The sequence below is a fragment of the Ceratotherium simum genome, chromosome 16 (assembly GCF_057802395.1).
Source record: "Ceratotherium simum simum isolate JZ-2026a chromosome 16, ASM5780239v1, whole genome shotgun sequence".
In the NCBI taxonomy this organism is placed as follows: Eukaryota; Metazoa; Chordata; class Mammalia; order Perissodactyla; family Rhinocerotidae; genus Ceratotherium; species Ceratotherium simum.
This window is the reverse complement of record NC_141915.1, coordinates 62,667,361-62,685,119: the sequence shown is the minus strand read 5'-3', so window position 1 is coordinate 62,685,119 and position 17,759 is coordinate 62,667,361. Positions and strand designations below refer to the sequence as shown.

Below are 17,759 nucleotides of genomic sequence, written 5' to 3'. Positions count from 1 at the left end.
ACTGCCCGTAGTGTGTCCAGGTCAAAGAACTTTTACCAACCGATCACACATGGGTACGTCATCCTTCCCACCAGGTGACCATTCTCTATTAGCAGAGACCTTATAGAAAGTGTCCCTTCCAGGTAACCACTCATGCACTTCCCTCTGGGACATTTTAATTTTGTTTTTTGAAAACTGTTCCCCAGCACTTAGGTTAGTGCTGTACTCAATAAAAGTTTGTGAATCTGTTTTCCGCCCCTGGGCGCGTCTCATGTATGTGCTGGCACGGGGGACCGGGGGTGTCCCATCCCCGCACTCAGGTTCAGTCTCTGACTGTGGTGGCGTTTTCCATTTCCTCTTCATTTCTTCCAGAGCAAGCCTGGTTTTTAATTGAAAGTATAAGATGTTCCTGGCTTCCTTATAGTATATATTACACCAGGCTTTCTGAAAGAGAATACCCTTGAAATGGAATTGTAAAAGAGCTTTTCTTTTTTTTTTTTAAACAGTCGGATATTCTAAAAATCAAGCAATAGCACAGAGCTCAGGATCTTACCTTTGCTTTTTGGATTCAGTAAGTAACTCTTTTTTCTATTTAAAATATATGTGTATATGTTAAATAATTAAATGATGTTACATGTTAGTGTGGTTCTTGAAAATCATTATTCTAATATATTATGATCAGACTTAAAAGTTAAGGTTGATAGGTTGTTCTGTTGAATTGCCATAGCACTTAATGAGTTAATTAATGATAAATAGGATTACATAAAAATGCAAAATTGCCCACCAGTGAACCATACAAACAAAAATGAAGATAAACTGGGAAGATGTTGAAAAATGCAATACTTAAAAGATTAATAGCCTTAAGTAGAAATAATTCATGCGAGTTGATAAGGAAACACAAAGAAAAATGGGTGGTAGACAAAAAAGACAGGAGTGGAGACTTCACAAGAGTGGCCATGCAAACGGCAGACTTTAAAAAACGTTAGATCATTGTAGTCAAAGAAGCACAAATTAAATTAGTGAGATACTAATTTTAAAATCCAAATTAATGGAGTTTTCTAAAAATGGAGACACTCAGTATTTGGAAAGTGTGACTTGGTAATGTTGACAGTATAATTTTGCATTGTATCAAGAACTTTAAAAATGCTTATGCCCCTGACTCCTAAATTTCACTTCTAGATATCCCTGAAATCCTAAAAAAGATTTATATACAAAAAACTTTGGTGTTATTTACTATGATGAAAAATTAGAAACAAGGTCACAGGCGACAGCAGAGTGACGGGGAAGCAAACCGGTAGACCTGTGAGAGGGAAGTGCTGTGATGTTTATAAGGAATTCAACCACGTGACAAATGATGGTGATGGTGGAGAAGGAGTACTTGTTGCATATATGGTGTATACTCAACTATGGATTTTCTTTTTAATTGCTTTAAAACACACTTTAAGAACATGTATCTTGGGCCGGCCCCGTGGCTTAGCGGTTAAGTGCGGGCGCTCCGCTAGTGGCGGCCCGGGTTGGGATCTTGGGCGTGCACCGACGCACCGCTTCTCTGGCCATGCTGAGGTGGCATCCCACATACAGCAACTAGAAGGATGTGCAGCTATGACATACAACTATCTACTGGGGCTTTGGGGAAAAAAAAAAGGAGGAGGATTGGCAATAGATGTTAGCTCAGAGCTGGTCTTCCTCAGCAAAAAGAGGAGGATTAGCACGGATGTTAGCTCAGGGCTGATCTCCCTCACAAAACAAACAAACAAACAAACAAAAAAAGAACATGTATCTGTATTCAGTCTTCCCTTGGGATCCTCCAGGTCTGGGGGTGCAGGTCTTCTGTGCATTCTCTGGGGGTGCTGTTTACCTTCTCAAGGTCAGCTCTGGCTCAGAGTTTCTGCATGTGCTGAATTAATTCACATACGAATTGTCATCTCATACCTTCTTTTCATCTCAAATTGACTCAGCCTTTTCCTTGAGTACTGGGATCCTCTGTACAAGGTCTTGATACCTGTGGAAGTTCGGGGAGATTGTGTGGCTGTGGGAGCACACAACGTGAGATGGCCTGTGAAGCAGCACTGCCCTCTAGAACAAGCCCCAGCAGGGCTGCGCTGCCCTGTCCTGCTGCTTTCGTCTCTTTCATCTCTTCTCTTGCTCTTTTTCTCATAGACTAAAACTCCTCAGATTTCTCTGTTTTCTTACAGAGAACATTCATCTGCCCCCTTGTTCCATTGTCTCCTCCTAGACCCTGCTTTGGGGGCTGTTTTCACACTCAAATGGCCCATCCAACATTTTCCTAAACAAAGACAGTTTCCACCAAAGACAGCTACACCCAGCATCTTGAAAATTGTGCTTTTTATGGCCTTTGGGTGAAGGGATATGCTAATCTTTTTTTCTGTGTAAGATTGCTTTTTCTAAAATATTTTACAAGGGTTGTGTACTTCTCTCTAATGAGAGATCTTAAGATCTCTGCAATATGCAGGTCCCATGTAGAGAACTTTGTTTCCATCTTGGGCTAGACTTGGAAGAGGAAAGGAGAAAATGCTGAAGGTGCCAGTCCTCTCTGCCATCTCTCCTGTAGCTTTCTGTTTGTTCACTGAAGGGAAAGAAAGAAAAGGCATGATGGAGAGAAGTAGGAAGTCTGAGTGGAAGTGTTGGAAAACACAGACCTCAGTTTAGAACAGTGGGAACTGCAGACCCAAGAGTCACCTAAATAAAGCTGGTGATGGAAGTCAGTGCAGTTGCCACTGACCACTGTCAGAGGAGGAGAGGAGGATGGAGGACCACCCACCACTGTCAGAGGAGGAGAGGAGGATGGAGGACCACCAACCACTGTCAGGAATAGAGGAGGATGGAGGACCGCTGACCACTGTCAGAGGAGGAGAGGAGGATGGAGAACCACCCACCACTGTCAGAGGAGGAGAGGAGGATGGAGGACCACCCACCACTGTCAGAGGAGGAGAGGAGGATGGAGGACCACCAACCACTGTCAGGAATAGAGGAGGATGGAGGACCACTGACCACTGTCAGAGGAGGAGAGGAGGATGGAGAACCACCCACCACTGTCAGAGGAGGAGAGGAGGATGGGGGACCACTGACCACTGTCAGAGGAGGAGAGGAGGATGGAGGACCACCCACCGCTGTCAGAGGAGGAGAGGAGGATGGAGGACCACCCACCACTGTCAGAGGAGGAGAGGAGGATGGAGGACCACCAACCACTGTCAGAGGAGGAGAGGAGCAGAGGAGGATGGAGAACCAAATCCTTGAAAATGCCCTTTAGCATTTAGAGGTGGGAGAGAAAGAGCAAGTTGGGCGCCTAGCCCCATCAGTCTCAGAAATTATGGGGAGAGAGATGGGTGGGGTGGCTCTAAGTCATGAGGACAACGCTGCCAAGAGAGGAAACTCTCTGGCCTGGGCATCGCAGTGTCTCAGTTCTGGGCGTGGGTGTCAGAGAAAGATGGTGGTGCAGAAGTCTGACCAAGGAACACTTGCCCTAACACTAGAAATTTGAATTGTTCTCAGGGTTTAGTTGACTTAAATCAGTGAAATAATGCCACATAAATGTGGGTGAGCTTTGAGCAGCTCTGGGAGTGAGCTGAGTGTTGCCCTGGGATTTGCGTGACGGCCTTGCTATAATAACCGGGGACAGGGACACAGTCCACTTTCCTGGTGACTGGTGGGGTGTCTGCCTGGGAGGGCCGGGGCACGTGTAGGCAATGCCTCTGTTCTGTCAAGAGTTCACAGTGCGTTCCTTCGGTGTGGGGAGCAGGCATGCAGGGCATGCTGCTCTGCAGACCCGCATGCCGCCAGCCGTGCTGCCCCAGGGTCCTGTCTGACTGCTGCCCTTGGTCTCCTCTTGCTCTAAGTTCTTTAGTTTTATTTCTTAATTTCTGATCTTCGTGGTTTGTTTCTTCTGCTTTGTTTGGGTTCATTCTGTGGTTATATTTCTGACTTCTTAAATTGGATACTTAGCCCATTACCTTCGCCTCTTCCAGGGTAACATTTAAGGGAATTTGGGTTCTTCTCGTGACCACTATACAGTGTCCCATACGTTCTGAATATAACTTCTTACTGTTATATCTTGTTGTTACATCTTCTGGTTTCCATTGTGATGTTTCTTCTTTTCAAATTTAGATCTCAGATTCTCAGGAGCACAGAGTTGAGTTAATCACGATCATTCTCATCATTTGTCAATACATGGTCCGTTTTGTTTGTTTCTGTGTTCATGACTGCACCTGTGTATTTATTTGGATAATGTTTTAAGCACACGTGAACCTGCCATCTGGAACTAGAGCTAGCTCGGTCCTCTCACCACTTGCCCTGACCACGCTGACTACCTGCCTTCCTCTCCTGTAACCACCAGCCAAATGCCATGTCACCACCCCCTGCTGAACTTTTTGATATCTGTGTAACTCTGAAAAAATTAATTTAAAAAGTTTTAGTTGTTTTTAACTTTATAAAAAGAGTGTCAGGCTGTATATAATATTTTTGAACTTTTAAAACTTATATTGTAAAGATTCATCCATATTGTTGCATGTCATTATAGTTCCTTCAGTTTTTAAAAATTGAGGTAAAATGTATATACAGTGAAATGCAAGATTTCAGTGTGAAAATTCTGTACAAAGTGAACAATTTGATGAGTTTTGACAACTGTATACACCCGTGTAACTAGCACCCAGTCGAGACAGAACATTTCCGTCACCCAGAAGCTGCTTTTGTCTGAGGGCAAACCGCCGTCTGAGCGCTCACGTCGCACCGGCTGCCCGTCCTCGGATTCCTGTGTGAGCCACAGTGAGCTCAGCCTTTCCCTCACACCACGGTCATGTAGGATCTCTGTGTGGTGGTGGTTCACTCTTTTTTTATTATCCATTGTGTGAACAGACCACAATTTGTTTCTATACTCTGCTGTTTATTGGCATTCAGGCATTTTCCATGGTAAAGGTGTGTTTAACCTCAAAAGAATCTGCCAAACAATGGTTGCACCGTGTTCTGCGTTCCCAGCAGCCGCGTGTAAGTTCACCTGCTCCGCCGTCTTGTTGGCGTTGATGTTGTCAGTCTTGGTTTCGACTATTTGCACAGAAGCGGTGTGTGTCTTCTTTCAGTTTTGATTCACCTTTCCCTGATGGCTAGTGATGTTGAGCACCTTTTCATGGGTTTACTGGCCATTCATAAATCTTCTTTTGTGAAATGTCTATTCAAATATTTTGCCTATTTTTTAAAAAATTGGGTTATTGGCTGCTGGTGGGAATGCAAACTGGTGCAGCCACTATAGAAAACAGTATGAAGATTTCTCAAAAAATTAAAAATAGAAATACCATATGACCCAGCTATCCCACTACTGGCTATCTACCCAACGAACCTGAAATCAACAATCCAAAGAGGCTTATGCACCCTTATGTTCATCACAGCATTATTCACTATAGCCAAGAAGTGGAAGCAACCCAAGTGTCCTTTGACTGATGATTGGATAAAGAAGATGTGGTATATATATACAATGGAATACTACTCAGCCATAAAAAAAGACAAAATCGTCCCATTTGCAACAACCTGGATGGACCTGGAGGGTATTATGTTAAGTGAAATAAGCCAGAAAGAGAAAGAGAAACACCATATGATTTCACTCATATGTGGAAGATAAACTAACATGGACAGAGAGAACAGATTGGTGGCTACCAGGGGGAAGAGGGTTGGGGGCTGGGCATAAGGGGTGAAGGGATGCATTTATATGGCGACTGACAAATAGTAATGTACAACTGAAATTTCACAATGTTATAAACTATTATGACCTCAATAAAATGTGATGCCAAAAAACAACTGGGTTGTTTTATTATTAATGAGTTGTAAAAGTTCATTGTATATTCTGGATACAAGTCCTTTGTCAGATATATGTATTGTGACTATTTTCTCCCAGTATGTGGCTTGCCTTTTCATATTTTAATGGTGTCTTTTGATGAACATAAGTCTTAAATTTTGATAAAGTCCAATTTATTTTTTTCTGTTATAGTTAAAATTTTGGCTAAAAAATCTCTGCTTGCCCCAGAGGAGAAGTTATTCTCATGTTTTGTTCTAATAGCTTATAGTTTTCACTTTTATGTTTAGATCTATTGTCCATCTCATGTTAATTTCTGTGTATCGTGTCAAGTAGGAGTCGAGGTTGATTTTCTGTGTGGCTGTTCAGGCATAGCACCATTTTGTAGAAGAGAATTCTTTTCTCCATTGAATTGCCCTGATGCCTTTGTTGAAAGTCAACTGGCCGTGTCAGTGTAGGTTTATTCCTGACTTTCTATTCTGTTCTGATTACCGTTGTCTGTGGTTCATCCATTTGTCTGTGGGACAACGTTTCATGAGCAGACGTACTGTGTTATTCATGACTGTCCTGCTGGTGGGTGTTCAGTCTGTCTCCATGTCTTTGCTCCTGTGAATAGCACTGCAGCAAACACCCTTGCATGCGTCTCCTGTTGTACACAGAGAAGAGTTCCTCTTGGGTTCACATCCGAAGTGGGATTCCCATGCCGCAGGGAATGTGCAAGTTCATCGAAGGAGAGATGCCGTCACGTGCCTGCAGACATCCGCCCTCACTGGCCATGTAGGAGATCATCTGTGGATCCGTGGCTCTTCAGCACATAGTGTTGTCAGGTTCTTAAATTTTTGTCAGCTAGTGGGAGTAAAGTGGGGCCTCTCTGTGTCTTGATTTGTGCTTCCTGATCACGAATTGTGGTGAGCACCATCTTATGTTGATTGGCCATGTGGGTTTCCTTTTCTCCTGATGTGTTTGCATCTTTTTACCCATTTTTCTTTTTCCAACTTAGAGCAGAGTTGCAAGGATAGTACAAAGGACTCTGTTTTTGCAGCCAGCCTTGCAACCATCACCCTGAACACCTGTATGTGTGTTTACTGCAAAGGAGGACGTCTCCTCTGACCCAGAGCCGGACATTACGCCAATACAGGACTGATCCTAATGCCCATCCCCATTCACGTCTCACTGAAGGATCCTGCTCAGAACTGCATGTTGCCTTTGCTTGTCATGTCTCTTTCATCTCCTCAGTCTGGAACATTCCACAGCCCCTCCTTGACTTTCCTCATCTTGATGTTTTTGAAGATTCCAAGGCACTTCACTGGTATAATGCTCCTCGAAACTTGAGCTGTCTGATGTTTCCTTGTGACAGTCATAGGCCGTGTGTCTCTGTCCAGAATATCTCAGAAGGGGTGCTGCCTTCTTCTTGTCGCCTCCATGGGTGCATACAGTTTTGACTTGCCCCATTCCTGAGGATGCTCTCTGATTGCTTGATGAAGGTGCCGTGTGCCTTGTGGAGCAGTTATGCCACGGGGAGCAGGAGCTCAGTGTCCAGCCCTCACAAGTGCTCCCACAGACTGTATCTCTTTTGGCCCAGCCTTTCCTGGGGGGTGCATCCGGGTCTGTGGGGAACGGGCCTCTGCATGTCCTTGGTCAGGAGAAGATGGTCATGGTCTGCAGTGAAGGCAGTGAAGTGGTTACAACCAAGTGTAACCACTGTGTTCTGACTCAGCAGGGCGTGATGCCAGGGCTGCACAAAGTCCAGAACTTGACCATGGACTGTACATAAAAATGGAGTATTTTTGTGTGAAGATGGGCTCACAAGGCCCCTTTGCTGGGTCATCGAGGTTGCATTTTGACTCGTTAGCCACCTGGGATGTGGCCTGGTGACCGTGTTTGGAATTAAGAATTTATTTCATTAGGAGTGATGACATCAGTGGAGACCCCTCCCTGCCGCTCCTGATACTGGAATTCATTCGTTCAGTAAGCCAGAACCTGCCGTGTGCCAGCTGCGGCAGGGGGTGCAGGGGTGCAGCAGTGAACAAAACAGACCGGAAGAGCAACATCAGGCCCCGTGGCCTTGGCCGCCTCCCTGACATCAGCTGCTTCGCCTCCTGCTGCCCTTTTCCACACCACCCATGCAGCCCTGGGCCCTGCCCTTTCTCTCTCGTACGCCTGCCAGGCCCAGCTTCCCAGCGATGCTCTCAACCCTCTGCATGGTAGTGGGCCTACCACCCAGCACTTCAGGGCTGTCGCAGCGTGTCACCGTTGATATCGTGTGTCACTCGTCGGCTTTACTGTCTGCCCTCCTGAGAGAGAATCAGCTCTGTGCAGTTAGGGCCATGGCCTGTTTTGTCATTGATGTTTCTGAAGCACCTGCAGTGTGCTCAGCAAATAGTAGGTACTCAATAGATATTTATTAAACGAGTGAATGGAGTTTGGATTTCTGTGTTCAATTTTAAATAGTTAGGATGAATTAGATATTTATGTGGACTTATCTTGGAACCTAACGATCCTTTTGGATGTTATTTCCACGGAAAACGATATTCTGAGTTTCTTTCTTAGTCTATTTACAAGTGGACGTGTAAAACCCATTGGCTGTAATGCAGCTCTCCAGGGAATTGTGCTCACTTCACACATGGCCTGCAGCTGTTGCCTGGCAGCCGGTAGGCACCTTTCCAGAGACGTCAGAAGGGCCTTCCCGTGACGACCTTGGTGTCACCCTTAGTCCCCATGTGTATCTGAGAACATTCATATTGAAGAGAAAGTGAGTCACACAAAGACCCCGGCTATTCCAGAGCGCGTCCACCAGGCACATTTCAGGTGAGCAGGAGGTGGACTCCCATCTTCTTGCTGTGAAATCCAAGTCCTCGGGAACAGTACATAGGGAGTGAGCTGGTTGGAAATGCAGATTTGGGACCCACTGCAGATAGACACCAGATCTCGCAGGTAGACTCTGCTTCAACAAGCTCCAGAGTGGTTCTTGTGCAGCTGGCATGGGCTAGACGCTGCCCCCAAGAAGAAGTGGCTTTCCGCCAGGTTCAGGGTAGGTTGGGTTGGGCATGGTGTTGCCTCCCAGGTGCTTGATCCACAGTGTTCCCAAGGCCATCGACCTCCCGTCATATTCCCCATCGCAGCGTCTGGCCCTTACTGCTCCTGTCCCAGTCCCTCTCTGTTTTACTAAACAGTGGTCTCTGAGAACAGAGGCTTCTCTGCCTACTGCCCTCCGTGTTACTGGGATTTGGTGGGCGAGAGAGGACCCAGCCCTGGAGACCAGCCAAGGCTGGGACCTGCAGAACAGGCGGGCAGAAGTTGTATGGAAAGATGGGTGTGGATTCCGCCCCGGGAAGGGCACTGCCTGCTCTGCCTGCGTGTGCTCTGGGCAGACCCCCATTCCTGCTCAAAACCAGGCCTGTGCCAGGCAGTGTCCTCCAGCCCAGATTCCCGTCACATGCCTCCTCCTTCCTGCCCAATCTCTTGCTGCTGGTTGGAGGGGATTCTTCTTGTCCTCTCAATTAAAGGGAATTCCTTTCTCTGCCCCACTGGGTCAGACAGGAAGCCAGGGGCGGGGCTCCAGGAGGGAAGGGGCGGGGCTCCACGAGGGAAGGGACGGGGTCTGGGTCACACCAGGAAGCCAGGGGCAGGGCTCTACGGGAGAGGGAGCAGGGCTCCAGGAGGAAAGGGGCATGGCCTTGGCAGCGCTTGGGTTCTGGGTTCTGTTGGAGGAGCTGTCAGCAGAGGAAAATGCACAACTTGAATTTGTGTGTGTTTAGTGAAATTGCATGTTTGATTCTAAATTATTTTTGTGTTCTTATGCTATAATTATAGCTATAGAAAAGTTATATATGCCTTGATAGGCACTGGAAGGGAACTTAGAACAGTGAACACTGTGTTTTAGAGATGACTGTTCTGTGTAGTTCTGCACTTCTGGCGTTGTTCCTGTGGAGCTTGTGCAGTAAACCCAGAACCATAATGGTGTTTTTTAAAAGCATCATGGTGTGACGTCAGATTAAATTTTTTTTCTAAATACTGAGTCTACTTTATTATAGACATTATATTTTAAAAATCAGCTTGACTGGGGTATGACTTCTATGTAATAAAATACACCCGTTTTAAGTGTACCTTCAGTGAGTTTGACAAGTGTGTTTTCCCATGTAAAAACCGTCTCAGTCAAGGTTGGAACCTTTCCATTGCCCCAGAAAGTTTCCTCACCTCGCTGCAGTCATCCCCTGCTCCTTGAAGAAACTATGGATGTGCTTTCTTTAGATTAGTAGTCTATTGTTCTGACAGCTTAGGGTTCTCTTTTTCCTGTTCCAGAACTTCGTATCAGTGGAATGGTACAGTGTGCACTCTGGGCGTGGCTCTTTTTGCTCATCATGGTTTTGAGATTTATCCACGTTGTTGCTTATGTCAGTATTTCAGTCTTTCTCATTGCTGAGGAGGGTATTCCAATGTGTGGATAAACCACAAACCGTTCACAACAGTCATCTGTTGATGGACATTGGAATTGCTTCCAGTGTTTGGCTGTTGTGAGTAAAGATACTATGAAAATTTGTGTGCAAGTCTTATCTTGGACATGTGGGTAAATGTCTAGGGCTAGAACTGCTGAGTGATATAACACATGTGTGTTTGACTTTGTAAGAAACTTGGAAACTGTTTTCCAAAGATGAACCATCTTACCCCGCCACCAACAGTTTACGAGAGTTCCAGTTGTTCCGTGTTCTTACTAACATTTGGAATTGTCTGTCTTTTTAATTTGAGCCTTCGTAATGTGCGTGTAGTCCTTTCTCATTCTGGCTTTAGTTTGCATTCCTCTGATGACTACGTATGTCAAATATTCATTGGGTGCTTATTGATCATGTGAAGTGCTGTGCCTACACCACATTGTAGCTTTATAGTACATACTGTAATTTGATGCTATCAGTTCTCTTGTTCGTCTACTTCAGCATTTTTGGCTATTTTAAAAAATCTTGCATTTTTATATAAATGTCAGAGTCCTTTTGTTAATTTTCACAAAATCTCCTCTGAGGAATTTGATTGGAATTATATTGAATCTGTAGATCGATTTGGAGAAAACTGACTTCTTTATAACATTGAGTCTTCCTAACAAAGAACATGTGTCCATTAATTTATTTAGGTCTTCTTTAGTTTATCTCAATAACCATGTGTAGTTTTCATAGTAGAGGGCTTACAGTCCTTTGTGAAATTAATTCCTTGGTATTTTGTTTTTTTAAAAAATGTTTTTTATCAGCTTTATTGAGATGTAATTCACATAAAATCCACCCATTTAAAGTATACAATTCAACGGTTTTTAGTATATTCACAATGTTGTGCAACCGTCACCACAGTCTAATTTCCATCACCACAAAGTAAAACCCAGTACCCATTAGCAATCACTCCTCACCTACACTTAACTCCCAGCCCCTGGCAACCACTAATCTTTCTGTCTCTATGGATTTGACTATTCTGGACATTTCATATAAACAGAATCATACAGTGTGTGTTCTGTGACTGATTTCTTTCATTTAACATGATGTTTTCAAGGTTCATCATGTTGTAGCACGTGTCAGCACTTCATTCCTTTTTATTGAGGCGTAATCGTCCATTGTGTGGCTATACCACATTTTGTTTATCCATTTGCCAGTTGGTGAATGTTTGGGTTGTTTCCACTTTTTGACTATTATAAATAATGCTGCTATGAACGTTCTTATACAGGTTTTTGTGTGAATAGAAGTTTTCAGTTCTCTTGGGTGTAGACCTAGGAGTAGAATTGCTGGGTCACGTGGTGACTCTCTGTTTAACGTTTTGCAGAACTGCCAGATTGTTTTCCAAAGTAGCTATATCATTTTATTTTCTCACTAATAATATGTGAGAGTAATTGGATGTTTTTTTGGTACTGTCGTGAGTGACATCATTTAAAAAACTTTGTACATGTAAACTAATTAATTTATTTATCAATCTTGTATCCAGAAACCTTGCTAAATTCGCTTTTAATTCTAACAAGCATTGTGGCTTTGTAGCAGTGAGTTTTGAAATCAGAAAGTGTAAGCCATCCATCTTATTTCTTCTTTTTTCAACATTGTTTTAGCCTTTCTGGATCTTTTATATTTCCATATCAATTTCAGATCAGTTTGTCAATTTCTGCAGAAAAGCAAGTTGAGATTTTGATTTGGATTGTGTTGAATCTCTAGGTCAATGTGGGGATAATTGCTTAGCAATACTGAGTCTCTCAACCCATGAATATCTACATATCTATTTAGGTCTTGAACTTCTTTCAGTGATGTTTTGTAATTTTTACTATACAAGTCTTGCACTTCTGTTGTTAAATTTATACTTAAATATTTTATCCTTTTGATGCTATTGTGAATGTGTTATTTTCAGATTGTTCAGTGCTGGTGTATAGAAATACAATTGGTTTTTTTATCTTGATCTTGTGTTCTGTGACCTTGCAGAACTTGTTTATTAGTTCTGGTAGTTTTCTGTGGATTCTTTAGGGTTTTCTAAATACAAAATCACACAGTTTTACTTCTTCCTTTCCAATCTGGATGCGTTTATTTCCTTCTCTGGCCTGATGGCATTGCCCAGACCCTCCCGCCAGCTGCTCCCGGAAGTCGTGAGAGTGGGTGCTGCTCTGCCCCAATCTCAGGCAAAGCAGTCGCCGCTCACCATTAAGATGTTAACTGTAGGGTTTTTGTAGATGCCTTTTATCAAGTTGGGGAAGTTCCTTTCGATTCCTACTTTGTTGAGAATTTTTATCACGAATGATCATTAGATTTTGTGAAATGCTTTTTCTGCATTTATTGAGATGGTCGTGTAGTGATTGTTCTTTTTTCTGTTAATATGCTGTATGACATTAATTGACTTTCAGATGGTAAAACAACCTTGCATTCCTGGGATAATCCCACTTGGTCATGGTATATAATCCTTTCTGTAAGTTGCTGGATTTGGTTTGCTAGTATTTTGTCAGGGACTCTTTCATCTCTGTTCATGTGGGATATTGTTCTGCAGTTTTCTTTTCTTGTGATGTCTTCTTCTGGCTTTGGTATCGGATAATACTTAGCCTCATGGAATGAGTTGGGAAGTGTTCCAGCCTCCTCCATCTTCTGGGACACTTTATGAAGGCGAGATATTATTTCTTCTTTAAATGTTTGGTAGGGGTCGGCCCCGTGGCTTAGTGGTTAAGTGCACATGCTCTGCTGTTGGCAGCCCGGCTTCGGATCCTGGGTGTGCACCAACACACCGCTTCTCCGGCCATGCTGAGGCCGCATCCCACATACAGCAACTAGAAGGATGTGCAGCTATGACATACAGCTATCTACTGGGGCTTTGGGGAGAAAAATAAATAAATAAAATTATTAAAAAAAAAAAAATGTTTGGTAGAATTCACTTCTCGTGCCATCTGAGCTTGGACTTTTTTTATGTGGGGAGATTTTTTAATTACTATGCAATTTTTTTTTTTTTTTTTTACTTTTTGTAGATCTATTCTGATTTTATATTTCTTCTTCAGTGAATTTGAGTAATTTGTGTCTTTCTAGAAATTTGTCCATTTTGTCTAAATTGTCTAATTTGTTGGCATACAGTATTTATAGTATTCTCTTACAGTCCTTTTACTTCTGTAAGGTTAGTAGTGCTATCCTCTTTTTCATTCCTGAATTTAGTTATTTGTGTCTTCTCTTTTTCTTGGTCTTCTGGCTCAGGAGTCAACAGATGACAGTTGACAGGCCAGACCCACTGGCAGCCTGTTTTTTTGTGGCCTCTGAGCTAAAAATGGACTTTTTATTTTTAAAGTGTTGTAAAAACAAAACAAAAGACAAAGAATAATATTGACAGGAACCATATGTGGCTCACAAAGACTGAAATATTTATCTGCCCCTTTATAGAAAGTTTGCTGATCTGTGGTTTAGCTAAAGGTTTGTTAAATTTCTTGATGTTTTCAAAGAACCAACCATTGTTTTAATTGATTTTCTCTATTTTTTTCTTTTTTCTATTTAATTGATTTCTGTTCTAATCTGTATTTTTATCTTCCTTCTGCTTACTTTTGGTTGAGTTTGCTCTTTTTTGTTGTTGCTATTTTTTAAGAAATCTTTCTTTGCTAATCCAGGCATTCACAGCTGTACTGTGTTCTCCGAGCTTTGCTTTAACTGTACTGTGTTGTGTGTCATGTTTTCATGTTCATTCAGCTCAAAATATTTTCTGATTTCTCTCATGATTTCTTTTTCAACCCACTGGCTATTTAGAAGTACATTGTTCGTTTCCATGTGTTGGCGGTAGATTTCCCAAATCTCCTGCTGTTTTTGGTTTCCACCTTAATTCCGTTGTGCTTAGAGAACACACTTCATGTGATTTTAGTCCTTTGACGTTTACTGATCCTTGCTTTGGGGTCTGGCGTGTGGTGTGTTGGGCAGGTGTTCTGTGCTAGGTGTCAGCAGGGTGATGTTGTTGGTTCATGCCTTACACCCCTGCAGACTGTCCATCTGGTGGTTCTGCCGCTATTGATATGGGATATTGAAGTCTCCAACTCCTATTGCTGAATTGTCTGTTTTTCTCTTCAATCCTGTCCATTTTTGTTTCTTTGTCTCTGCTGTTGGGCACATGTGTGTTTATAGTTGCTGTATCTTTCTGATGGATTGGCCCTCTGTCACTGCACGATGTCCTCCTTTGCCCCCAGCAATGCTCTGTTGTCTCGGAGTCTCTTTTGTCTGGCATCCATGCAGCTGCTTTGTCTGTCTTGTGAGTGGAGTCTGCATGCTTTATCCTTTTCCATCCTTTTACTTTCAGTCCGTTTGTGTCTTTGATCCTGAAGTGTGTCTCTCATAAATAGCGCATGGGTGGATCTTGTTCTGTTTTGCTTTTTTAAAATCCAGTCGGATAACCTTTGATTAGAGGATTGAGTTTATTCACTTTTTTTTTTTTTTTTTGGTGAGGAAGATTAGCCCTGAGCTAACATCTGTGCCCACCTTCCTTTACTTCATAAGTGGGATGCCTGCCACAGCGCGGCTTGATGAGCAGTGAGGAGGTCCGCACCCAGGATCCAAACTGGCAAACCCCAGGCCGCCAAAGCGGAGCATGCAAACTTAACCACTACGCCACTAGGCCGGCCCCTACATTTTTTATTTTTATATGGTTGGATTTTGCCATTTTGCTATTTATTTGTTGTGTTGCAGGTTATTTTTGTTCCTCTGTTCTTCTTTTACTGCATCCCTTTTTTTATTGAATAGATATTTTCTGATGTCCTGTTTGTAGTGAATTATTGGTTTTTAACTCTTTCTGAATTGTTCTGGTAGTGGTCGCTCTGCAGGAGTCTTCTGTCGTCTGCTGTTTCGTGTGTTTATCTTGTGTGCCTGGTTGTCTTTGTGTCCTGGTCGTGGTCTCTGTGAGCTCGTTTCAGGCCTTGGGTGAACGTCCATCCCCTCGGAGATTTTCCTTTGCTCCTTGGGGGCCTGGGAGAACCCCATCCTGGGACCACTGTAATCCGTCCCGAGGCTCGAGGCCCCCATTAGGCTGTGTGTCTCTTACACCTCTTACCGTGAGGAGGTGACCCACTGTGGTCTGACAGCCCTCCACATGCCCCCCCCAACCTTGAACGGACACTTGGCTCTGATTTCCGTCCCCTGCAGCCTCGTGGGGTTATCGGGACCACAGTTCAGAATTGCAGCTGTTTCTTGTGAACCAGCAAGGCCTTCGGGGAAGAATTGGCTGGTTTCCTCTCAGTTCGTGCCTTCTAGTAGCTTTGGGAGGGCCCAGCAGTTCCCTGCTACCTGTTAACTCTGCTGCTTTTAAGACTTTGTAAGTATTTTACACCAGTTTCTTGGTTGACCAGAGCGGGAACGTTGTCTGCACTAGCCCGTCCATCATTCTGCAGGTGGGCTGGAGGCGTTTGGACCTGAGTTTGGATCCTGCTCCAGCAGCACAAGCTGACTAGCAAGTCGTTGGAGCTCACTGCTTCTCCTCAGAGCTTGGAGTATGGGGAAACAAACGTCGGTAGGTGGTATATGGAAGTCCCTTGACACCGTGCTGTGGAAACAGGCTCTCACCATGTGGTTGGGTTTGCTCTGTTCTTTTCCCTCCTCTGGCGTCCTCCCTTTGGAGTGTGGGTCCTGAGGGTTGGGGTATGACCAGGTCATTTCTATCTGTGTCTTCAAATCTTACTTGTTTAAAAGCCAAGGAAGATTTAACAACAACAGCGGCAAATCGACCTTGTGTTCTTCCATAGAAGGAGATCTTCTTGGCTGTTGACTGCATTTCCTTCATTTGCAAGTAGCCCGTCCTGCACCCTCGCCCATCCTGGGCCTCTGTCTGCCATCAGCCTTTGCCTGAACCGTGGGTTGTCCCTGGAGTCCACAGCCACGCACTCCCAGGAATATCCTCCACTCAGGAGCTGCTTAACTTGAAACTCCAGATTTCTTTTAACTCCTCAATTCTTAGACTAGATTAGCTTTTTTCTATTCAATATTGTTATGGTCAGAAAGGAAACAATACTTCATTCTGAATTAATGTTATTTTTATAATACATCAAAGTTCTTTTCCATAGGCTGCCAAGAATGTTTCCTAACCAGTTATCATTGTGGAACTGCAGCCAAGCTGGGCGTCTTGCACACTTTGGGGCAAACAAATATGGAGGTTTTTGAAGCTCCCTCATGTAGTAAGAAGAGCCCACGTCCAGGTACCCTTGGGACGAGGACTGGCTGTGCAGACCATGCTTTTGTAGTTCATGCTTCGTAACCCTCTCTGTCTGTGCTTTAGGGCCCTCTCCTTTACATTTTAAATGCCAGCTGACTTTTGTTCAGACTGGATCCTGGCATTTGGCACCAGCTGTGTGCACTGTGGACCTTGACCAGAGCAGACGTCAGCCTGGGACAGGCGCTGATAGGGACAGGCATCCAGGGAAAGGCCCACCAGCAGAAACACATCTGGCTTGTTATTAAAACATCACTTGGCTTTTCATATGTAATAAAGACCTTTTCCTTCTCCCATCTTTCAGTAAGTTTTTTCTCCTTCAAAGTGGTCTCAGAACTGGAGCTCACTGGTAATCAAGGGTCCCTGTGCATTCTGGAGTAGCTAGGGCACCTGTCAGCTGTTCACTTCAGGCTTGAATGTTTGCTCGCTGCCTTCATCCCTGAGTTTCCTGGCTTAGTGGTCATGTTAGACGTCTCTGTGTTCTCTGTACTCAAGATGTTGACTTTATCCAGACGCCCCACAGGGAGGGGAGGGGACTCTAGTAGAAGAGGTGATGGGGAATTATACTGGAATGTTTTTGAGAGCTAGGAATTTCTGGGCGATTTTGTTTTTAGCAGAGATCCTCGGACTGTAAAATTGGTTTCTCAGTTAATCCTGTGTTCAAATTTTAACTCTGACATGTAATTGCTACGAGACCTGGGGTGACTTATGTAGTCTTTCCAAACTGTGGTTTCTTTGGCTACAAAATGGGGATAATATTAGCTTAGCTGCTCTGTCTCTAACTGTAGAAGACTGTGATAAATATCAAGAAAGAGAGTAAGTGAGTGTTTTGTAAATGGTGAATGAATTGAAAATACTATTTGGGCCGGCCCTGTGGCTTGGTGGTTAAGTGCGCGCGCTGCAATGCTGGTGGCCCGGGTTCGGATCCCGGGTGCGCATCAAGGCACCACTTCTCCGTCCATCCTGAGGCTGAGTCCCACATACAGCAACTAGAAGGATGTGCAGCTATGACATACAACTATCTACTGGGGCTTTGGGGGGAAAAAATAAAATAAATAAAATGTTTAGAAAAAAAAAAGAAAATACTATTTGGTCTTGAGCAGACACTTATCTTTGAGGGCCAGTGAGCTACAGAACTGGGCTGGTCCTGGTTCTGGAAAGGCACAGGGTGCCCTCCATGTGGGCATCTTGGCGTGTTGATGAAGTGTGGTCTGAGGGTCAGCAGGTGGGAGCCCGGGTTCTCAGCCTGCTTGCTGGGGTTGGAGGCCGGGGGGCTTGTCTGTGTGCATTCTTCTGTCGCCAGGCCCAGGGTCCCAGA

The 17,759-nt window shown here is 44.0% G+C and overlaps 1 protein-coding gene across 4 annotated transcripts in view; it reads left to right on the top strand.

The window, feature by feature from the left end:
• The window catches only part of QTGAL (queuosine-tRNA galactosyltransferase), a 135,156-nt gene that overhangs the window by 23,450 nt on the left and 93,947 nt on the right, over positions 1-17,759 (top strand). For 3 of the 4 annotated variants that reach the window (XM_087441872.1, XM_014789388.2, XM_087441871.1), the window contains one exon: positions 486-550. In XM_087441872.1, coding sequence (XP_087297998.1) covers positions 486-550 — 65 coding nt within the window. Of the gene's footprint in view, positions 1-485; positions 551-15,602; positions 15,746-16,295; positions 16,428-17,759 lie in introns of those variants that run through there. The other variant, XM_087441874.1, reaches the window with a different exon arrangement.